This window comes from Hipposideros armiger, unplaced genomic scaffold (genome assembly GCF_001890085.2).
Source record: "Hipposideros armiger isolate ML-2016 unplaced genomic scaffold, ASM189008v1 scaffold_499, whole genome shotgun sequence".
Classification (NCBI taxonomy): domain Eukaryota; kingdom Metazoa; phylum Chordata; class Mammalia; order Chiroptera; family Hipposideridae; genus Hipposideros; species Hipposideros armiger.
In genome coordinates, this window is record NW_017731849.1 from 1,229,739 (window position 1) to 1,255,352 (window position 25,614).

At 37.7% G+C, this 25,614-nt stretch overlaps 1 protein-coding gene across 1 annotated transcript in view; it reads right to left on the minus strand.

The window, feature by feature from the left end:
* Positions 1–6,997: 6,997 nt before the first annotated feature.
* Positions 6,998–25,614, minus strand: part of PTCHD4 (patched domain containing 4) — a 135,982-nt gene continuing 117,365 nt past the window's right edge. The window contains exon 2 of the mRNA XM_019667526.1: positions 6,998–8,960. Within this exon, the coding sequence (XP_019523071.1) occupies positions 7,327–8,960 (1,634 nt within the window). The 3' untranslated portion in view covers positions 6,998–7,326. The remainder of the gene's footprint in view (positions 8,961–25,614) is intronic.

Here is a 25,614-nt window from a genome sequence, read left to right on the forward strand (position 1 = left end):
CATAAATGGTAGTCTGCCATTACGTTTGTATTGATAAGACACTGGGATCTCATCCTTTCATATTTCTTATCATTCTTCTTTATTTCATTACAAAATTTAGCATTTTGTTTGGCCAGGATTAAGAACAAGTTTGGGCTTTTGTTTTAAGAAAGAAAAGGAAATACATGTGTTCAACTTTTACTCTCATTCCTACAACTCGTCTATGCATGGATGAAGAGTGTTTCTTCCTAACAGTTTTCTTCTCACTGATTCAAACATTTCCAAAAGTACCTATGTTTCAGAACTCTAATTTAACCAAAAATAATAGTAATGGCATCCAGTGGGGGGAAAAAAAAACCTAAGTAAAATGCCAAATACTGATAACTTTGTTTCTTTCTATTTGCTTAGGATAAATAAGCAAACAGAAAAACTGAATTTTCCTTCCATGGGTAAGAAGTGCACTTGAAATTTTTACTGAAGTTATGCACAGATTATTTGATTGTGCACTTCACTAGGTGGACGACTGCCTCAGTTAGTCAAATGTCAGATTACTCTCCTTCTGAACCAAGTTTTGTGCTCTGGGATGTCTGTACAAACACAACCAAATGACTGCCCTGAGAGATTTCATATTAATGAATGTTATATTAACCAGAATTCACAAGTAGGACTGTACATGGTGGGGAGTATTCTTTTACATTTAGTCTGGTCTAAATTTACTAAGTAAAAGAGCATCAAGGAGAGGTGATAAATAACATTGCATTGTGGCTTTAACATATTGCCATTTAATTAAAGGTTGCATGCCATTTTGTCTTTAAATACCCTTATGAGGTAGCTTAGAGAGATCTCTGCCCTTTTCAAGCTGTAACAAATGTCCTATTTAAGAGCAAGAAAGTCTATTGCTGAAAAATATGCATAATTAACAGGAAAATATAATAAAGTTGTTACTTGAACTCTGCTAAAACGTTGGGATATTTGCATTGGTGAGTTTAAGGTATAATTTATCAGTCTCTGGCACTTTTATGTTTGAGAAGAAAAGATGCCAGAATTTCCTGACTGTACCTCAAAATAGATGCTTCATACTGCAGCAGGGCACGCAGGAATAGGACAGTTTGGTCTTTTTCCAGCTCTCTTACTGTGGCTACCAATAACCAATGAATCAACCAAAGAGAACGATGCAGGGTATTTCAGTTTCCAAGGGGAGATTCTATTGACTATCTTGCATTATATAACTTACATGCTCCCCACAACATACTATAGACGGACTCTGCCAAAATCCATGTTCATAAATTTATATAGGACTGGAAAGTGACACATTTATAATGAACTCCACTTTTCTTTGACCCATGGCCATTTCTCCTAATTACTCCTAGGGAATTCTTCAGTGAAATCTTCCAAAGCATTGAAGTTCTTATTTCTCCACTGGTTTGACAGAGCCCTGTGAGTAATATGGTTGCTTTAATAACTATGGAAATAGAGACAAAAGATACTACACTGTTTTTCTGTCTGGTTATGTCATTAGCTATGTGAGAAACCAGAACACAGTTAAAAATGACTCCTAAAAATCCCAGTTCAGATAAGTACAAACATGTGACATGAGGCAGGAATCACACATGACCAGTAGATATTCATATCCTTCTGTTTCTAAAGTTTCTCTCTGATTTTTAAGACTTTATAATTAGCATGACCTACGAGAACTTTCTTAGGGAAAACTTTAACTGGGAAAAATAGTAGGGACTGATGTTCTATAACTTATAAAAGTGCAAATTTAGCAATGTTGCTTTTAATAAATACTTAATATATTAAAAATTATCTACCTTATAGAGGTTCTCAGTTTAGGGGACAAGCCCATTTAATTTTGACATCCTTAGAGGTGCAGAAAATATATGGTGTTATCTGTAAACTAGTCATCTGTATTATTCTAGTCCTTGACTTTTGACTCTCTATTTCTCTCTTTGAGTTGTTTTCCATTTAATAAGAAAAGCAAATGATTTTTCTATCAGCAATAGAGAGGTCCTCATTAAGTATAGAGAAAATATCAAAAAATGTTATGTCTCAAAGATGCACAAAATCAGCTCAATGCCAACAGCTGTACCTGCAAATGAATAATGCTTAGCTGGAAGCTTACTTGAAGCTTTCTTTTCAAGGAGTCTCCCTAAGAGCCCACTTTGACTCACAGTGATCTATGGCTCATGCTTGCTGGTTCACGCTTGGAAATTCAGGAGCACTCTCCCTGTAAAGATCAGGTTATGAACTGGACAAAGGATAAGAAAATCTTCAAGTGGGATATATTTGCATATAATCAATTTTGTTAGGAGTTAGGAATCTACAGTTTTGAGGCACCATGCAATTCTCTGTGCTGTCTCCTAAATGGCAAAATACGTGGAATTTCCCCACCTGTTCTATTGCATCCACCTACAGACATCCTGATTTCTAAGCATGAGCTCATTTCTCAAGATCCTTTCAATATTATTCCAAATGCCTGATTCAACTCCACAACACTTCAACCACAGAGCATCATCACTTGCCCTTCCAACAAAAACATGATGGTGAGTCAAATCTTGGCCATTTCGCTTAGAAATCAAAGTAATTTATTGCTGTTATACCTATATATAGTCCCTTCCATGCTGGACCTGATGCAAAGAGGCTTTGCTGCTGTCATTTATGATTTTTTTTTACTTTCATTTGGGTAAATATATTTGTAGTCATGATTTTGAAGACAAACCAGTAAAAAAAAATTAGCTTATTTCCCCCCAATACGCTGGCAGATCATTGCTTGCAAAGTGTTGGTGTAAATGCCTGCACCACAGTGATGATGCTGAGTTTTATACTTAGATTCAAGATGGGGAGATTTCAAGGGCATACCACTTCGGCTATAGATAGGTTTTGAGTCAATGATATAAAATTTGTCACTTTTTTTTTTGGTAACACAGAAAGAGCAAAAAGTCTTTTCTGTTTTTGTTTTTAAAAGGAATAAAAGTGCCTCAAAATCTCTTTTCAGGTTCACGTTTGAAAGGATCATCGATACCATTTGCAAACACCAGCAAAATAGACTGAACAGAGAGATCCCTCTGGAAAGAGGTTAAGCAAATCATTGAGTTCTCCAATCCACAGGAGACAACACCTAAATTCCAGTCTCAAGGCATTGTATTCTCTGGTTCACCACGAGATTAGCAAACACAGGACATTAAAGTATGCTTAATTACTGACGAACACAGAATCTGCTATGTCTTTTACCTGGAAGCCAGATTTAGCCTCTAGGGTTTTTCTAGAGGACATTCTAGAAGGGGTTGCTGCCATCAACACCCAAGGAAGGCGATTTTTTAACTGTTCTTCTTGGGGTGGACCTCTCTATAGACTTTAGGCCCTTGGGGCCAAAGCCTACAAGGCATTTGTTACTAGGAGACAAGGGAATTTTAATAAAAGTTGCAATAACCATGAAAATAGTGGCTTTAAAAAATCTATGTACTATTAGTAGTAATGCATGCATAATGCCAGGCATTCATAATTATTTGGTCATAAAAATATGTGACTGTAATTATGATATTTACAGTCAACTTATAAAAATACATGTAATTCTGAATGGCAATAGTTCATCCCTAGTTCTAACCACAAGCCTAGAAGGATTAGCTTATTAAGGGAAAGTGTAATGGGTAATTACAAAATGGACAAAGCTCTCATCCTCTTGAACTCAACATTCAAGAATGACTATTAGAGCGTCATAGGAGCTTCATTTGACGTACTTCTTCTAAACCAAAACTCTGTGGAAATAAATAGAAATTAAATGGGAAAAGAACACTCACATGATACAACCATGGTGGAGAATAATTCTTTCATAGAATATTCATGCACAACCTTCAAAGAGGTTCACAGTCCCTGGAAGAATTTACGGGATGACCTTTAAGCACACCTTTCATTAAAAAAAAGTCAGCATGGCTGAAGTTAGCATATGATTACCTTAAACTATAGGAGATTGAAGAATTTAACTTTTAGCCAAATATCTGTCTATAATTTAGGCGAGTACCTCTTTGAAGCTTTATTAAACATCATGGAAAGTGAAACTCTTATGGTCTTTCTAATTCAAATATAAACTCCAATGAACGGAAACAAATTTACATTCCAGTTTAAATTTAGAAAAGGGGTTGTTTTTGCAAACTTGACATTTCTTACTGTCAGAGAAAAATACATTTCAACAAAATAAAATTTTCTACGTATCTGAGATATTTCCCGCAGATTTCTTCTCTTCTAGGAGTTGACTGGCCATCTTCCAGCAGTAGATAAGTTCCTAATTTGAACGCCACCACTATTTAACAAATGGACAAAACAATAGGAGTAAACTTGCAAAACTAGGGCGAGTTGCACACAAACTATTGAAAAAGGCAGAGGTTGGATGTTACCTGCAAATCATGATCTCATATTTTAGGATGCACCTTGGCGTTCAGTGAATTGAATTCTTGGAAATATTTGTTTTAGAGGGAGTTTGGAAGTTCAGCTGGTGCTCAGGTAGATTCTTCCTGGGCTTAAATTACTTCCTAGGACTCAGTTAGGGCATTTTGGGTGGTTAACTCTTCCAGGACAAGAAATTTCATTTGAACAAATTATTGCTACAGTTCACTAAAGAGTACCATGGTGTCTTGGAAAAAATAAAGTCCCTTCCAAACTTCCACCCCTCTAGTCATTTGAACAATGAGAAATTCATATTTATCATAGTCACTTTGATCCTTGATGATATAACCTAAAAAGGAACTGTTTTCCCCTATCTAAATAGAGACTACCTAGATGGAGGAATTATATTAGAACAGCCCCAGTGGTTTGGTAATACACACCACTGTTCACGTGTGTATTTGGCAACTGGCATGCTTGAATCTTTCTTTACAAATTAGCCTGCCAACTTTCTTTGCATGCAGAATTGTCTAAGGTAAATGAGAAAAAAAAAAAAGACCTGCATAGGCAAGCTCTTTTAAATTTGGTAAATGCTTGGAGGATGGCATGCCTTAGAGAGAAGTGGAGTGATAGTTAATGGAATTTATCAGCTGATTACCTCTCATCTTTTGAAAGGGATATAAAACAAATCTTCACAAATGATGAGTAAACTATGCAAGAAGAATCCCCCTGTCCCCACCAAAAAAAAAAAAAAGGAAATAAAAACTTTAACTCTTCAGAAACTTTTACTTCAGATGAGATCATGGTCTGCAGTTCTACTAGTGCCAAACACCAGTTCATCCTAGCAGAGCAGTTCAGGAGGTAAAAGTTTAGGTTATCTGTGACATAACTTTACCAACAATGTAAGAACAGTAACCCTATGCTTATGGCAAGTATTTTCCATACTCGACCTATTGATACTGTGTCCAGATGGACACAACCAAAAAGACAGATCATTTCTAACAGAGCTCAATTATCTCAAGGTAGGACAAAACAAACTCCATTTAATACAGTAAAATTTCGTTAAATGTTTTTCATTTTAGACACAGTTCTCCTTTCCCTTAATATCCTGCTAAACTCTGTATGGATAAAAGTACACTTGTTTTGTTGCTTCATTACTTCACTAATCTATCAACCTCATTTCCAACTGTATCTCTGTTTTGAACTTAACTGAGTCCAGGAGATTGGCTTCTCTTTTTTTAAGATTTTAATATTTTAAACCCAATTAACATATAAAACCAAAGATGGTGGGAAACAGTAGCTCTCTTTCAGATGAAAGGGCTAGCGAGCAGGTTTTTTAATTATTGGACATTTGTTCAGTCCTACCTGAAAATTAACTTATTCCGCTACTTGGTATAGGAAAAGGCATTTTCTCGTCATTTTTCTGTGACAGGAAGCACAGCATTAATCCAAGTAAGCACCCAACAGACTGGGTCTATCTGCTGGGGAGCAGTTTAAAACTTTAACTCAATGAAAACATTTACCTCAGTACTTTTTGTGAGAGAGAATTCAGGAACAGTTACAATTAATATGTCACCCGCAGAGAAAGTGGGCCAGCTGAGAAGCACTTTCCAGGTAACAAGAACAATGATACAGCAGGGAGCTACAAATGATATTGCACAGTTATAGTGACCACTCTGATAGTGATGGTGGTCAGGTTAATGTTCCAAATATTAATGCAAGGAACACGATAGACTTTATCGGATTAGAATATTTTCTTTACACTGAGAACCGGTTGATGGCACATGATGAGTGATGATGGTCCATTTACTCTATTTCACTCTACAACAAGCTTCCTAGTTATATTTCCTTTGTCCTATGATAAGTATCTATATTGAATGGCAGTATATTTTCACCATCTAAAATGAAAACACTGTAACTATGGACTACCCCAAGTCACACATACAAACACACACACACACACACACACACATACACACACATTTGTGTGCCCTGATACGCATATGTATGGATAGTATATGTAAAGTGCTCATTTGCAGTGGGTGAGCTCTCTGAAAGCAGCCAAATCAGCCTCTCCAAATACAGAGAACCATTAAGAGCCAAGGAAAAGCCATATGAACTATTGAGCTCTAAAATGAGATTTTAAACTTTGTCCGTGTGGTAACTGATTCAAATGCCTTTTGTGGTTTTTGCTAAGTCCTCCAAAGCAAGAATCTGAAAGACTGACAACATGATATGTAGAATCTAATAGATTGACATCTCTGTTGATTTTGCTTATTATACAGTTGAATAATACTCTTGCTGCTGAAACACTTGAGTTGGTTTTGAATGGCCATGAATGTTTCTGTTTGGCTAAGGCCAATTTGACTTTCTAGAAAAAGGCTAGCTCATTTGCAAATGGACATCTCCCTTCACATAAATTGCAATGTACACTAAAGACAAATCTAAGTATATGTATATATGGTATATATACATATATATGTACACATAAAATGGATTGGGAAGTCCTTTGGTTTAGACAGTATTGAATATGTACTTCCCAAGTGCATAGGTTTCCTTTGATCAACCTGTTCCAAAAATAAATATGAAAACTGCCATGACAATTTTGACATTTCTTTCTCAATTTGGAGGCCCCCTTTCCTCTCCTAAGCATTTTATTTTTAAAAGCAGTTGGTTATTTTGACTTTTAACACTCCATTGATTTATCCATTCCTTGAAATAACTCTAACATCACATACAGAGACTTATCTTTAGTGGAGAACAATGTTGCAAAGAACGTCTTCCCCTTTGATTCCTTCTCCCCCCACCCCAAGAAGTGGACACCTTGATGTGTCATGAAGAATTCACTCTTGATCTGACTTGCCTTGTTACCCTTGGCCAGCTCAAGCAGCTGAGGTCTGAGTTTTACTCGCCCTGCATCATTGTGCAATACTGGAAAAAGAAAAAGAATCCATTAGTCTACACCCTTCAGACTGTAGTGACGTGATCAGGGTTCTCTTGAATTTCTATGCATTCAATTTCCTCTCTCTCCTTTCGTTTGGCACGTTTCTTTTTCTTGTGGTGCTTTTTGGAAGGGGGGAAAAAGGTTAGAAACACGGGTAAGATAACAAAACAGTGCAGAAGTGTGCAACCCCCGGTGAGCAGCAAGCATTTGAACAGTGTGAAGGTCAGGTTCGAAGGCACAAATAGGAGGGGGACCAACCCAATAAGAAAAGAAGTAACATTTTGCAAAATGGCTGTCCCGTGCTCTTGCAGGGAGCTTTTTATACATTGTGTTCGGGTGTGCTCAGTTGCTAATACAAATGTGTAAAGCAGTGGTGCACAGTGGTCAATGGCGAAATTTAAAGTGTAGATAAGGCACAAGATAGAAATGCAATCCATGTCGACATTCCATAATGTCATTAAGCCCAGAACACCCAGCTCAATTGAGGTGACACTAAGAATTAGCCAGAAGTTTCCCAGAGGGTGGATCACTAGGAAAAATGTCAGGATTAACACCAGGAGAACACCAAAGCCTGCAATTAGAACAGGCACTGTGACAGACAAGCCGTAATGGTCCATGAACACAAAGGACGGGTTGAACACAATGAATCGGATGCTCTTGGAGAGGGACAGGGGCCTCAACTTCTCCAGCACTTCTATGACCTCCTTCTGCTTGTCTCTGCTAGTCCTGGCCACCAGATACAAGCGAGAGGCAATGATGTTGTTCTCATCCCCTGCCTTGGAGAAGATGATATCATTTCGAAAGTGCTGGAACTCTGGCTTTTTTAAAAATGAACTTTGTAGGACACTGATAAAGTCACTCTTGTTGTTGGCACTGATGTTGCTAACTTTCAGGAACTGGTAATACTGCTCCACCCAGGACACTGCAGTGAACCCGCTACAGAGTCTCCGGAGGTCTTCCTGGACGCTGCTGTTCCAGTACTCCAGGGGCTCGTAGATGTAGAATCCTATCACGGGACTGTAGTTGCTGAAATATTTTTGCTGAACCATGGCATAGGAAACACTTGGGGAATCACTGGCTAGTAGGTTGATGATGTTGGCTCTGTCACTAATCTGCAAGCACCCCATGAAGGAGAAGGACGCGTAAATGAGATACAGAATAACCACAAATGGCTTCACGTAGATATTGGTAATCCATTCATTGTAATGTTCACGGAGGAAGTGCTGAATAAAGTGGTGCTGGTAGGGGTCCGTCTCATGATGGGATGTCTGTTGGTGCCCATCACTCATCACGGTCTGGAACCACACAGGTTTGCGGTCCAGGTATTCTGCAGAAGGGATCTTACAGCAAAAGATGCTGTGGTAGCGGTTTTGCTCGAGTTGACCAGCGAAGACCAGACAGGAGCCGAAGAAGGAGAAAATGTAGAAGTAGTTCAACAGGATGGAGACACACATGTTCTGACAGAAGACCTTCACAGCCTCTATATTTGTGAATGGGCTGGCACCCATGCCAAAGGTAATGAGGTACAGGGAGCTGGTCATGGTATAGGTGACCATCACATCCGAATAGGCATCTGCTACCCTGTCTTTGAAGGGCAAATTCTCTCGGGTTCTCCGCCAACCAGACAGAAGCTCAAAGACTCCTTTAGTTCCATGACCTAATTTAAGAAAAAGAGAAAAAGGATAATTGTTTTTGGTTTCCTCCAATGGTTCAAGTGAATTCCTCATAGGTTATCTATGCTAAACAATACCTCATAATCTTAATTTTTATAGTGCTATGATCCTCCTATCAGAGTCTCAAAATGTGAATTATGCAACAGGAAATATTTGGTTCATGTTTCCTCTTCAACCAAGTCCAGGTTTATTGGTATTGTGGGCCAAATGAAACATTTATTGTCCTTTCTATTAATTTGACAAGTGGTAGATAGAATGTGACATTAGTGTGGGATTTTTTTCCCTCCTGCATACATGTTGTCTCCTGAAATACATTGTAAGTTATCAAGGGTGGGGGCTATTTGTGCATCTTCAAATGCCTGTTAAACACCAATTTAGTACTTGATCAACTGATGTATTGACTCATAGTCCTGAACCTCTATTTCAAGCTGACTTACATGCTAATTTCGGAAATTATAAGATGATTTGAAACACTTAAGCATGGCTTTAAATGGATTTTACAATGTTAATTATCAGCTTGGAGGCCAAATGGCTTAGAAGCCAATTCCTAGAGATTTGATTGATGAACATTGGATGTGAGTCAAAAAAATCTGCTGGATTACATAAAAGACAGGGCAAGACCTTCAGGGTGAGATAAGATATCACAGCAAGCATTTCCTTTGGGCTCCTCATAGAGCATTTGTTCACATAGAGTAGATGCTGACTAAATGTTTGCTTCATTAAAGTGGATAGAGAATGCTTCTTGTTAACCAACTTCAGTGTAGCCTTTGATAAGGATAAACAGACAAAGGTTTATTCAACAAATATTACATGAGCATCTACTATGTGCCAGATACTGTTAGATACTGAGATGCTTTAATTTAGGAACTTGACAGTACTTATGATACCACCACTTGCTTCTTTACTAGCAAAATCATAAAGCAGCTGGGAAAGTAGGTATTATATAATATCTGCAATTTCCCTTTTTTTCACTTCCCTGAATTAGCTCTGTCAATTACCACCCAGGATATATCAACTGATAACTTTTTGACTGAGTGGAACTCTTCATAGATCACTCTTGCCCTTGGAGCCATAGCAGTACTACATACAAATCTTTTCTATGAATGGATACAAGCTGTGTTTGGGCTGTTCTCCAAGAAATCCATTAGATAAAATGTAGTATAAAGGCACAAAATGAGATAGCTCAAGAAAACCTGGAAAATGGACTTTGTGTGGCACTGAGATATTGGGCTTATGTGTTACAGACCCAATTAATTTAGTATTGCTTTGACAAACATATAATAATGGCTAGGGTCTTCCTATAATCACTGATTTTTGTGTTGTCGATAGAGTTTGCCAATTGGCCTACATCATTCTTCCCCTTCTCATTTACTTTTATTTAGGACTGCAATGTGCATAATTAAAAACTTTCTCAGCCGACCTTTCCACGAGGGGTGGTTCATGTGACTTATGTCTGAACAATGCAATGTAACTGGAAGTCATCTAAGGATGCTTTGTCCTCAATGACAGACATAATGGAGCCACCAAATGAGCCCTGGCCTACCTTCCTCTTGAATTCTCTTTAAAGAAAATCAAATCTCCATTTGGCTGAGCCACTGCAAGGAAGGCTATTATGTGCTGGCGAACCTATTCCTAACCAGCTAAGTTTCGTAGTGTGTTAACATCTTCCAAAACCTCTTTTATGGGGATCGAAGAATTCTTGCTTTATAGTTAATTTGACTATGGAATTTACAGGTTTAAATGTATATAATGATAATCTGTGATTTTAAAAACATGTTGGTCCATCTATTTTGGAAGTTTTTATTAACTTTTAATTGTTATTGCTTTGGCACTCTTCTTATTCCAAATATAGTCTATCTATTCTCCAAAGTTCTTTATTCTGGGTCTCTAGTCAGGAAAGATACTTTTATCTTTACAAATAAAAAGGGTTATGAAAGCTGCACTCAGGTATAAAGTAAGGTATTGTGTGTGTGTGTGTGTGTGTGTGTGCGCGCGCGCAGACGATGATCTATTCCTTCTTATGTTTAATAAGTTAATGTATATGTACATTGAAAGAAGTCTAAGTATTCTTAACAGAAAAAATCAATTGTTCATTTCTATCTTCTGCAAGACTCCTTGACCAAACAAAATAGTTGTTCTTTTATTCCCTTGACAGGAACATAATGTTAGGATATTAGTTAAGGTAATTAGAATAATTCTTCAATTAGAGCTCTACTCTTCTGAAATGAGGACTCTTGCTATCTTTGTAGTCACGATGGGGGAAAAGGCTACATGGGACTACAGCTAAATTTGGCTTGCCTTTGCTAATGGTCACTTTTATGGAATATTAGGTACATTATGTAGGCCAGAGTGTGGCTTTATATAGTACAAAAGTCTGTCTGTGTAGGAAGATGTGCTAAACCATACTAGGTTAAGTAATCACTTTATGTATGCTAAAGACTGAAAACACAGGAGATGGCATTTTTTAACCCATTTATACATTTAGATATTTTATAGGGTGTTCTTATCGATCTTTACTCATTTGATTCTCATCATAATCTGGCCACTTCAGGTCAAATCTCTTATGTTCTTCAGATAGGGTGGCCATCTCTCTCCCCATGAACCTTCCTTGATTAGTCTTATCTTCTTAGTTTTGTGTATGTCATTTCCTCTGCCTTATAATACCTCCTCCTCATTGCTGGTCATTTAATTGGAATTCTATTCATTGGCCTGTTAAGGGTCAGCTCAACCCTCCTCTTTGCCAAAAAACTATCTTTGGCAATTCCATATTGATTTTTTCTGTTCCTTAAATTCTTACTGCATTAATTCATTATTCATTTTGACACTCAACCACGTGCTGTTTTGCTCTGGAACAAAATGACTTTATCAAGATACATTCTATCTCTTTGGTAAGACTGCAAATTCTTCAAAAGAGAATGCATTTTCTGTTACTTTTATATTCCAGAGAACATCTGGCAAAGTGATAGATGCCCAGAAGATACCCACTAACCTTTTATTGAATTAAATCAACTGTAATTCTTGATTCTAAATGGGTTCAGAAAATGTATCTTTTAATTAGTTATTCTTAGCTATCAAAATAATATACTTAATACATCTTTATACATATATTAACTGTGTCCAGAAGAGCTATGTACTTTTTAAAAAATTAACTTATTTTCTAATTACTGTTGACATACTATATTATATTAATTTCAAGTGTGTACAAAATAGTGATTAGATATATACCTTATGAAGTGATTACCCCATAAGTCTAGTATCCATTTGACACCATAAATTTATTACAATATTATTGATTATATTCTCTATGCTGTACATTATATCCCCATGACTGGTTTTATATCTGAAAATTTGGATTTCTTCATCCCTTTCATCTTTTTCATCCATCCTCCCAATCTCCCTCACATCTGGCAACCATCAATTTGTTCTCTGTATCTAGGAGTTTGTTTCTATTTTGCTTGTTCATTTATTTTCTGTTTTAGATTCCACATATAAGTAAAATCATATGGTATTTGCCTTTCTCTATTTGACTTATTTTCACTTAGTATAATACCCTCTAGGTCCATCCATGTTGTTGCAAATGGCAAGATTTCACTTTTTTTATGGTTGGGTAATATTCCATTATATATATATATATATATATATATATATATATATATATATATATATATCACATCTTTATTCATTAATTCAATTTAACTCAATATATATTTGGAAGCATATTTAGAATTTGTTACACATGCGAACCTGTGCTAATCAATATATAACACATACAGGTAAAAAAGAAGCATAATCTTTTCCAACATCTGTCAGTCCAGAAGTTCATTTTTACTTGGATAATTCTGAGACAGAGTTAAAAGTTTCTAATAAATACAAATTTTAAATGCAGTCCTATATATTGTAGGATGTTTAGAAGCATTCCTTGTCTCTACCAACTATGCCAATAGCACACTCTATAGTTGTGACAGCTTAATATATCTTCAGACATTGACAAATGCTGTCTGGGAACAAAATTGTACTCAACTGAGAATTATTGGTTTATTAAAAAAAAAGAATAGTACACACATACATATACACATCATACAAATATTTAATCACCTTTTTCTGAATAAAAATACAGGACATATCTACCCATTCATCCATCCATCCATCCATCCATCCATCCATCCATCCATCCATCCATCCATCTATCCATCCTTACATCCATACAGATAGATAACTACTCAAATAATTAGTTTACAGAACTGGGCTCCTACCAAGAAGAAATTAGTATTTGGGATTACTGTTGTCACTGTCCAGTGGCCTGTCAACCATGGAAAGCCTGTTTTCTCTCTTGGTTTCTTTCTTTTCACTTTGGTTTTCATCCTGAGGTCAGAACCATTTTTTGACCATCTGTTCCCTTGAAAGAAGGCCTAACTCTCCACTTAGCTTTTCTAATATGGTTGTATTTACTATTTTTTCCCCTATTCTCAGACATTCCTATTTCTATTCAAACAATGCACTTGAAACCAATACACTGATATCCACCGAAAAGACAAGTGGTCCACCATCTCAGATGATGAGGCATGGACCAAATATCAATGTGAGTTGCCCCAATGAACAACGACCTGAACTACTTCCAGTATATTACTTCCTGGTACCTCAGTCCTGACTATTCTTTGCTTCTATTTGATTTTCCCACATACATCTTTAATCCTTACCTGAGTTTTATGATCAACTCCATTCAAATTCCTAACTGGTGATAGAGACATAGATGTAAGCAGTTAACTGACATATAAGGAAGAATTGCATTCTTGCGAAGTAGAGATGTATGCTGTGTGCTGTGAAAATACAGTTGATTCCTTCTGAGGGATCAGGGAAAGTGCCAAAAGGTTTAGAAGGCAGCAGATGATGCTAATGGCAGCCTAGACTATTCTGATGCAATAACACGAATAAAGACCCAAACACCTGTAAATTGAGAGAAAGTAGTTGTGTTTTTAATGTTCATAATTGTGATTTTTTCCCCCTCTCTCAGCAGAGATTAGCTTGCTAGTAAAGCAGATTAAGCTATTGTCTAAACTATATATTTTGTTTACTGTTCCAAAAGATGACTGCCAATTTTGAGTATGATTCCCTTCCACTATATTATAATAAATTCAAAAGCTATACTAGAATAACGTAATATGTAGCTCACCTGGGGCATTATTGGATAACTAATATTTCCATTGGCAAAATTTCATGAAAGAAAAGAGAGAGAACTCTTAGGAGTGAAAATGATTTGGACAGAGTTGGAACTGGCAGAAAATTCAAAGAGGGAAATGAACAGAAATAAAAGACTTGTGTGTGTATGTGCACATGTTGAATATTCTAAAAGTTTTTGTGGCTGTTGGGGAGACTTTTTTCTAAATGAAAGCAAATGGAAGCATTATGCAATAACAAGGAAAACTTACATGGCATCTTGCTAACATTCCTTATTTAACAATAACTTCATGGGTATGTAAAGTAAAGCATAGGGAATATAGTCAATAATATGGTAATAGTTATAAATAGATCCAGGTGGGTACTAGACTAGTCAGAGGGATCATTTCTTAAATTACATAAATGTCTAACCACTATGTTGTACACCTGAAATTAGTATAAAATAATATTGAATGTCAACTGTAATGAAAAATTTAAAAAGGGGGCCGGCCGAGTGGCACGATGGTTAAGAACTGGCTTGAGACGCCAGAGGGCCCCGGTTCGGATCCCACATATGAGGGCCAGTGACACTGCCCTCCACAGCTGAGATGCTGAACAATAGCTCGACCTGGAGCTGGGCTGCTGTGAGTTGCCGGCGACAGCGTAGGCTGCAGCCCCTGTGGCAGTGGGTTGCCATGGGCTACTGTATGTAGCCAGCAGCCAGCGTGAGCGTCCAGCAGCTGCAGTGAGCGGCCGTCCAGAAGCTGGCGACTGATCTGCCTTGCCCGGGAAGAGCGCAATGATGGTGCCAACTTGGGCCAGTGAAGCAACGTCCTCCACAAGTAGACTGAAGAACAAAAGGACAGCAACTTATCTGTTCCCCTTCCCCCAATTCCCCAGCACTGTTCCCATCCCCCCAATTCCCCAATAAAAATCTTAAAAAAAAATTTAAAAAGGGGGAGAAAGGTGAAGGGGAGCAGGAGGTCCAGATGTTCAGGTATAAAACAAATAAGTCATGGGATGTAATGTACAGTATGGGGAGTATAATCAATAATATTGTTGTCCGATGGTTGTTGGACTTATGGTGATCACTTCTTTAGGTATATACATGTTAAATAACTATGTGTATACCTGAAACTAATATAATGTTGTATGTTAGCTATATTTTAATAAAAACTTTAAAACAAAAACTTAATAAGTTCTGCTATTTGCAGTTGAGATGTATAAAAAAGATTATGTGGGTTCTTCTGACTACGGTGGTACAGGGCAGCAGAGCAAATATTTTAAGTGATTAAAATAAAAAAAAATGTTTTCATTACTAACAAAACTGATTCCAGCCCTAAATGAGCTGAACAATATTCAGAACTGGTTATAATTCCATTTGATCCTCAAGTAATCACTCTACAACCAGTAAAGATGGCTTTTAAAGTAAGATGGATCATCTCTGACAACTGATTTCAACTCACATTTAACAACAGTCTTTAAGCTCCTGCACCTCCAGGATAAACTTCCACACTGTGATTGTACCTTACAGTGCTGTAGGAAAACTTGCCTAAAGCAACTTCTTTCCAAGCAATTTTGTTCTTCTGTAAATCTGATACAAACATTACAGTTACTATTTTATTCCCAAACCCAACCTCTCCAAAACCCAGAATTCTAAAGAAAATAGTTTAAACAAGGATTAAATCCAATCAGGACTACTTGTGACTGACTCAAGTAGTACTCCTTACTGGGTTTTTCTTTGATACATTGCTCCAAGCACCATCTGTGGGCTTCTAGTTCCTTCTAATGAGCTGAATCAGAATTGTCTTCATTTGGCTCAAGAAGATTCACTAGTGGGTCTCCCTTTGCACTCAAACACATTAAACCTTTGGCAGGACATGAGAGCATGACACGTGCATCACAGACATAAGAAACAGAGACTTAAAAAAATACTCCTTCCTACGACCTGCTCCAGAGAAAGCTTTCTACGTCCTCTTAGCAGTCATTTCTGATTTGCTTAGCTATTCTTTCAATAAACTTGCTTGTGGAAATCACTATTGGGCTCAAGTGGAAAAGAACATTTTCACTTTGTATTGGGCTCCTAAGATATGTGATTTCCCTATGCCAACCAAATGAATAAATAATGAATGAAACAAACAAACAAAAAATCCCAGTTAACTGAACCAGTGAAGCAGCTGACACAAAACTCTCGACATTGAATCAGCATTTTGTTATTGTTCATTTGTTTGGCATTTCATATATACAGGATCCTTATCCATTGTTTCTTCTCTTTAGTTGGCTGATACCCACTTAGATTTTTAAAGGTACCACTCAAACATGATCTGATTTCTAACACCTTCCTTTTGCTCTCTTCATTTACAACTCACTTGCATAGAAGTCTGTCCTCTGCATTCCAACACATATCAGAGTGCTTATGACTACACCCAGCTGAAATTAACCACTTGTGGGCTTGTCTTTTACATAAGTCTATAAGGACCTTGCTGTCTAGGGCAGGCACCTCTCTTTGTCATTTTTGTGTTCCAATTATTTGGCATGTTATTGATGCTTAATGCATGTTTGTGATACTGAATTGGCCGTGATCTGTGTCTCATTTTAAAGATATTTTAATATGGCCTTGCAACAATTATTATTTACAGCCCTATATGCAGCATAAGATTTTATGAAATATATGCAGTAGTTTGCCTCATTGCTCTGAGGACGCTTGCTGAGTGTTACTCAATGCTTCTGTGGCAGAGGTGGTTCTAGATAACAATGATGTCCTATTGCAAAATTAGCATGTAATTCATTAACTTGGCTGGTTCAACATTATACATGTCTATAGGGAATGGAATACCAAATTAAAGAACTTTCCCTATGTTGCTTGTTGGCAGGCTATAAATGGGTCCATAAAGCACTCATGCCACCTAAGAGGTGATGAATTTTTTAGACATTTTCTAATTTCCATGGTTTCTAACCTAGAGGTGACAAATAGTGTGTATTTGTAGAATAACTACTTCTAATTAACTCTCATCTAGAATAAACAGGTGATTATCAAACTCCATTCATAAAGAATGGCCAAGGCTTTTGCCTCTTGGTAACTATATAGCCCACAAAAACATAGGGAAGGAACTTATTCAAAAGGAATTCTCCAAGCTGCTTTTATCAGGGATGTCTGATGCTTTTGCCTGGAAACCTGTCTTGCTGTGCAATGAGAGAGGGTCTAGCGTCATATTACCCCTAAGTGGGAAGTGATTTCTCTTGAGATGCCCCATCCCAGTGCAGAATGATGCAGGCTAAAACAGAGTAGAGAGACAGGGTATTACTTAGAAAAGAGGAATTCAGAATGAATCTGAACAGGCACTCATCCTTAGCACTCAGGAGGTTAGAGGATTTTATTAGGTCCCCAATAGAGAAAAAGAATTTAGCAGCAGGTTTCCACTGTATAATTTTCAGGGCTGTTATAGATTTGATACATATCTGATTAAATAGAAAAGGGCATATAGTCTCATTCCAAAGGCTGCATTCCATCATTTTTGATAATCTATTTTTTAGTTCTGCATAACATTACAAAAATTAAAAATCCATTACATATGTGTTTGTTCATATACACTTGCATGTGTATATATACACACATGCATATATATGTGAATATATATTATATTTACATATATATCTACACCTATATCTAGAGAGAGAGAGAGCACAGAGATAGCAATAGAGATAGGAGATGGGGGTGTTCTAAAACCCACTGACTATTATAGAAAAGGTTTTAATACTCGAGGGAAAACTATTTGATATTGTGGTTAGCAGCATATTCCTCAGAGCCAGACTGCTTGAGTTTAAATCCCAGATCTCTTACTTCCTAGCTCTGAGACCTTGGGCAGGTTGTTTTTGGAACCTCTGCCTACCTCAGTTTCCTCATCTATACAACTAGATAACAATGGGACCTACCTCATAGGATTGTTATGAGTTTTAGATACATTAACAAATGTAGTTAGTCCCCAACAAGTACTATATTAAATGGAAAAGTTCAGTGCTGGCAATTGCAGTATGTTTGTCACAGAGAATGGTCCAAATCATTTGACTTTGAACGCCACCTTCCAAATGCAGCTTGGGCACTGATATCTTTACACATACTGCTGAGTTGGCTTTCGTGGGGAAGCCCTGGGCTCTCTTTAGCTTTCCTTGCTGCAGGGCCTTGGGGTTGTCAAGAGCTGAAGCACTGCTGCAGAGGTAACACATTCACACACATACACACACACACACACACACACACACGCACACACAATAGCTTGCTTTCCTTGCTTTCTTGTTCTCTCCCTCTCCCTGGTCTTCCCATCCAGAAATAAAAAGACTACCAGGAAGCTTTCTGTGGTCTTCTCAATGCTTTCCATGTCTTTCAAGTTTCATGAAATGAATATACATTGTTTTTGAGAAAGAAAAACACAGTCCTGACACCTGGGTGCTGCACAATAAGCCTTGGTATTGCCAGGAGCTGGGCTGGCACTTTCAGGGGGGCTTAGTGTTGTCCTGTTGACCACAGTCAGTCGGGCAGAGCAACATCAGACAAGATCACACTGAACTGGGAGGGACTGAGCTATAACAAGACCACTCCATCATCATGACTGAGTACAAACGAAACACAAACATTGTTTAAAACACACAATGGACCAGACATCCTCTTATCAAGAATAGTAGGACTGATTCCTGCTTCTTTACCAGTCACAGTTTAGCCTCAGTCTGGTCTTCTCACCTTCTAGGTATAAGAATTAATACAATAATTGATCTTAGAATTGCCCTTTTGATGGTAACCAACCACACAGCCTTGAACCCTTTTCCAAATCAACTAACACTTGCAAAAATCATATAATAAGTTCATTTTAATAACTTCCTCCTGAAGTGTTCCACAGTTCCCAATAATGTATGTTCTTCCTCATTGTAATGAATCAGTAAGCCCAATGTGTTCAATTACAGTAGTGTTTCTGTGGGGTTTGTCTGGAGGGTATTGGCATTTCATTAAAAAGAAATATTTTGGAAAACAAAATGAGTTAAAACCTTTGATATCGTTGTTGACTTTTTAATTGGGTTTCTTTGAGTATAGGCGTTAGAATAGCAGCATTGGATGAGAGTTAACCCCTGGAGGATTTGAATTTCCAGACTATGTCAATAGTAAAAGGGGCGACTTCCTGGTGGAAGTAATAGTTCAGTTGCACTCACTGAAACGAGAATGCCACCTGGGCATATGGGAAGCTGGAAGATGTCCTCAGCGGAAGATACCATAGATATTAACATAGGAGACGGGAGGAGGAGCCAAGTGGGAGTAAAAAGCCATTGCTTTAAGCAGAGAAGAGCAATGATCGGAAGAAGGGATGGTAGGGCTGAAAATCGTCTTACAATTGTCAAGGGAAGTGGATTGGTAGTTTATGCACTAAACACAAACATACGCTTTCAAAAAATCAACACCTACAATAAGAGATCATATTAAAAAAAAGCAAACAAATACAAGAACTTGTAGGAATGAAAATTAAGATAGTAGTGTTTATTGAGCTAAAGATATTTAAAGGGCCAAACTTAGTTAGAAAAATGTATTCATTCATTTGAAAAACATTTCCCGAATGCCTCCCATTAGGAAAGTATGGTAAAATGTTATCCGTTTGAAGTTTAATAACTCCCATTTGTCTCATTAGAAAATCACATCACATCTAGATGTCTGAATTTAACAGTTAATTAATTACAAGCTTTGGGCTCTTCAATCCTATAAGGAGTAAAAGTGGTGATGACTCAGGATTTGTGTAACACCATGATCTGGAGAACACTTTAAAAATGTTTGATTCGGGCCGGCCGAGTGGAGAGATGGTTAAGAACTGGCTTGGGACTCCAGAGGGCCCCGGTTCGGATCCCACATATGAGGGCCAGTGACACTGCCCTCTACAGCTAAGATGCTGAACAACAGCTCGACCTGGAGCTGGGCTGTTGTGAGTCACCGATGGCGTAGGCTGCAGCCCCTGTGGCAGTGGGTTGCCATGGGCTACCGTGTGTAGCCAGCAGCCAGCGTGAGCAGCCAGCAGCCGCAGTGAGCGGCCATCCAGAAGCAGGCGACTGATCTGCCTCACCCGGGAAGAGCATAATGATGGTGCCAACTTGGGCCAGTGAAGCAATGTCCTCCACAACTAGACTGAAGAACAAAAGGACAGCAACTCGTCTGTTCCCCTTCCCCAATTCCCCAATAAAACCTTTAAAAAAAAAAGTTTGATTCAATCAGTAAGAAACATGTTCGAAATGGAAGGAATCTTATTAAGCAAATTTAAATTATGCACAGTTTTGGTTTTTAATAAATATCATTCAAGAGAAAAACCTTGAAAGTTGTAGCACAAATCCTTGATAAAAGCATAGTATTCCAAAGGGCATGTTTTCTGGAAGCATCTTTAAATATTTTGCTGTCTTTCTTACAAATGAAGATGAAATAAAAACATTCCATGAATGTTTTTCTGTCTGAAGAGAATGGCCAGAAGCCAGTGGAAATTCAATTAACCAGAAAGTTCAGGAATTGGACCATCTGATTATTTGACTAGTCATTAAATTCATCAACCAGGACTTCCTTTTTGATTCAACTTTTATTGGTTGATTAACTTTATCGGAGAAGATCTTTCCAAATGCATTAGATTTGTATTTCTCTTCTGCATCAAATCCTTAAAAAAAAAAAAAGAAAAAGAAAAGAATAGAGAAAAGGAAGGAAGAAAAAGAAAAGGCAGTATGTGTAGCAATTAAAAGGATCTACTTCTGAATAATGCATCTTAGTTTCAGTTCTGGCTCCGTTACTATGTGATGTGGGATGTGGAGAGAATCGGTTTAACCTCTATGTGCCTCACTTTCTTAGTCTGAAAAATGAGGATAAAAATAGCACCTATTTTAAGGGGTTAATGTGAAGATTAAATGAGATATTAGTTATAATGTACTTAGAGCAGTGCCTGGCACATAGGTAGCACTCAATGAATGAGCTATTATTATTTATTGGATAACATACTTCAGAGTCATCATTTTATCATGCATCAATATGGCATCTTGTGATGCACTGAGTTTTGTGGGTTAAGCTTTCTTGATACCATCTAGTAGACGTGTGTGATCTTGGGCAAACTAACAACTCCATTACCAAATTTGGCAATTTGTGAAGTGGAGAGAATAACAATATCTGCTTCAAAGAATTGCTGCGTGAAAGGAAATACAGACATGACTTCCTTAGTACAAATATCTGGCACACAGATGTACTCTCACAAATGTTAACTATTATTGAATAATATTATATAGTGGTGGAAGTGTGGGAGTTTGGGCTGAATTTGTACCAAACCTAGAGCAAATTTAAAAGTTTCCTTCTCTGATTATTATTTTGAAATTTTCCTTTTTAGCCCTTCGACATTAATTGTGGAAGAATACTGATTAATACTGGGTTTTAGTTAACTGGATTCAACTAATTGCAGCATTCCTTACCTGTGTGTTCTTATTCAGAATAAGCCAATAGAGTTGCTCTCATTTAGCTGAGAAGAAGCTGAAAGCAAGCTTCCCAGCCACTAATTTTTGTACCTAGCAGCTCATACAGCAAACCAGTTCCTTCCAGGAAAGCACAGCGGAGGTGCTGGGCAGCTGGCTCAGTTCCATCAGCCCTGGGGAAAGGAGACCTTTTTTCCAGAGGGTACTCTCAAAGTGACAGAACTGGCATCATTTGAATATAGCCCTGCTGAGCAGACTTTCTTTTCAGCTGAAAAGGCCCTTTTCTCACCATATTTTTCTGTAATCTGTCTCCTTTCCGCAGTCCACAGCTTAGCTTGGCCTTATCACAACATACATTTACAGACAGGAGTTATCTCAGAAAATGTTAGGTGTTAATTCCGGAAGGCAAAAGATAGAGGATGTGGGTGGGGCAGAGAGCAGCCTGGCAGAAGGGGACCCAAGCACAGGCTCTCATAGTCACACTTCTGTGTTTCATTCTTGCAGTTATCCATAGAAATGACAATTAATCATGATAACATGCCAGGCCACCAAACAGAGCAACAGTGAATGGAAATGATAGGAAACTCATTGCCCTCTTGTGATAAATCTTATTCTTTTTTCCCATCTTAATAATCCTCATGGGCTTAGTCCTGCTCATTCGCATTAGTCAAAAATTAATCAAGAAACAGCACAATATCACCAATCATCAGGGAAATGCAAATCAAAACGAGAATGAGATGTCACCTCACACACACATGTTAAAACGGCTATTATCAGCAAGACAGGAAATAACAAGTGCTGGTGAGGATGTGGAGAAAAGGGAGCCCTCCTGCATTGCTGGTGGGACGATAAATTGATGCAGCTGCTACGGAAAACAGTACAGAGGTTCCTAAATAACTAAAAATAGAACTACCATATGATCCAGTAATTCCTCTCCTGGGTATTTTTCCAAAGAAACTAAGATGCTAACTTGAAAAGATCCGCACCCCCATGTTCACTGCAGTAATAGTAAAGACATAAAAAACCCTAAGTGTCCATTGATGGATGAATGGAAAAAGAAAATGTGAGATATATACATATATATATATATATATATATATATATATATATATGATGAAACATTATTCAGTCATAAAAACGAAGGAAATCCTGCTATTTGTGAGAAAATGCAGGGCATTATGATAAGTGAAATAAGTTACAGAAAGACAAATATTGTATGATCTCACTGATATGGGGAACCTAAAAACAAAACAAAACAAAATAAAAACTGAACACAGAAACTAGATTGGTAGTTGCCAGAGATGGAGAATGAGCAATGGGGAAAATGGGTGAAGGTGGTCAAAAGGTACAAACTTACAGTTATAAAATAACTAAGTTCTGGGGGTGTAACGTACAGCATGGTGACTATAATTAATAATACTCTGTATTTGAATGTTGCTGAGAGAGTAAATCCTAAAAGTTCTCACCACAAAAAAATTGGTAACTGTGTGGTGATGTTAACTAGACTTGTTGTGGTGAACATTTTGCAGTATATACAAATATCAGATCATTATGTTGTGCACCTGAAACTAATGTCATATGACCTTATGTTATATGTCAACTAAAAAATAAAAAGAAACAGCCAGATGAAAACCTTCCCAGATAGCTATGACTATGGAACAGCTAACTGGATTCTTGGGAAGGATGATATTTGGCCAAGTGACCATTAGAAAGTTAAGGCAAATGGTTTGGAGGTTTCTAATCCTTATAGATATATAAAAACTCTAGGGCTATTTTAGCAATTACAAAACAAAAAAACAGATCCACGTTATTTCTTTTCAGGACATTTTTATTAACTTCAGGACTTATTAACTGACAACAACTCAAGGCACAAAAACGTTGACTAAAGAGCTATTGGGTTGTCAGAAAAGTCATGAGGCATTTTTGCGATGAAGAACAGAAAAAATATGTCATGACTTTTCTGACAACCCAATAATAAAAGAATGTCAGCATTCTTTTTGTAAAATTTATTTTTGTAAAATTTATTATCTCTTTGACACCTGAGATTTCTAAAGGGGTACACTATATTAACAGTGGCATGGAAAGCATTAATAAAAGCATACCTCTCAAATAAAGATTAATCAACTAACCAGCAGAGGTTAGTTAAGCACCTACTATATGCAAATCATGGTGCTATGTGAGACCCACACGCAGCTTTCCCACAATGTGTGTATTCTTTCTACATGCCCAAGTGCATATTCTGCCCAGACACTTTCTGAATTTGGAAAGTTTTTCCATATTTAGAGTTGAAATTAGTTACCTGAAATTTCCAAATTTTGCTTCCAATTTTATTATTTGGAACATATGCAGATTATCCTGCCACATCCCCATACTTCAAATATTACAGACATGGTACCTTCCACCTTCTCCAGGCTCATTACTTTGTTTCTCTCATAAAAATCTGCATAGAATTCCATGGGAAGTGCTAGATAGCAGTGAAAATGCCTTGAAACCAAGGACCACATCTTCATTTTTTGCTTGCCCCTCAGTACTTAGCAGGGTCATGGGGTAGAGGGTACTGAAGGAATATTTTTAATATTTTTTGAGTATAGTGTTGATAAAAATTTTGAGTATAGTGTTGATAAAAATTTAGCTAAACTCGCTAAACTCAAAAGCTGATTGAGGCATTACAGGGAGTAGTAGGTGATAGATCCTGTGATCATCTCTGACTTACAGTTAGGGAACATAGCTGAGGAATTGATATTTACATGGTATGAATTAAACCCTTCTGTCTTCTCCTGTACTATAGTGGGTGATGACATGCTTTTATAATTTGATGATTGGGGTGATTCCTGCAACAGATATGTTCAAGTAGGTCTTGAACAAAACCTGTGCTCGCCAACTGTGGAGATCCTCAAAGGAAAGACACATTTCTTCCTCATGGGGCATAGTATCCTAGGAATATTTCTTGGATAGCTTTATAAAGGCTATGAATGAACTAATACATGAAAAAAAAACCCTCACCAAAAACAGGTTTTCTATACCGGCTCTCCATGCGGAAGGGCTGGGCTGATTTGTCAGTGGGGTTGCCTGCCACTTAAGAATAATGCTAAGAGGGGCTGACTGAGTGGAGCATTGGTTAAGAGCTGGCTTGGGAAGTGATGCTGCACTCTCTACAGCTAAGATGGTGAACAACAGCTCGACCTGGAGCTGGGCTGCAGTGAGTGGCTGGCGACTGCGTAGGCTGCAGTGGGGCTGGCCAGCAGCGGGCATGAGCTTTTGTGAGCTGCCATGAGCGGCCGTCCAATGGCCAGTGAGCGACTGCCTCACCCGAGAAGAGTGCATGATAATACCAACATGGACCAGTGAAGCGATGTCCTCCACAGCTAGGCTGAAGAACAAAAAGAACAGCAACTTGTCTGTTCCCCTTCCCTGATTCCCCAACGCTGTTCCCCTCCCCCAATTCCCAAATAAAAAATCTTAAAAAAAAGAATAATGCTAAGAAAAACTGTTACACTGAGGAAATTTACAAGTAGAAATTATTTCAGTATTCAATTTAAGGAGTTGTTAGTCTACTGTGAAAATAAGAATGCTCCTGGGAAGATCCACCTTATAAGCATAGTAGTTATTTATTCCTTTGGTTGAATGAGTTTTTCATATTCTTTTCTGAAATGAATGTATGTTGCCAAAGCAGGCAGGGTGCAAAGGAACAACCCACTAATGAGGGGATGTGGACAAAGGGGATCCTGAGGGATATCAATTGTTGTAGGTGAATCTCACAATCTCCTCCTGAGGCCGACATGTTACTTTTGCCCCTCATTTGATAGTAAGAAACTCAGGAGAGTTAGGGACATGCAGAGTTTACAGAGTTCTTTTGGTGGCCAGGACCAGAACCCAAATCTTCAGCCTCTCCCCACAGTGTGAGTAGACTGTGATTCTGAGGGCAGAGGCTGTGTCTTGCTTTGATTATTATTTTTTTAGTAGAAATATTGATTTATTTTTTATTGTATACAGTAATTCAACTAAGAAGCAAGAGTC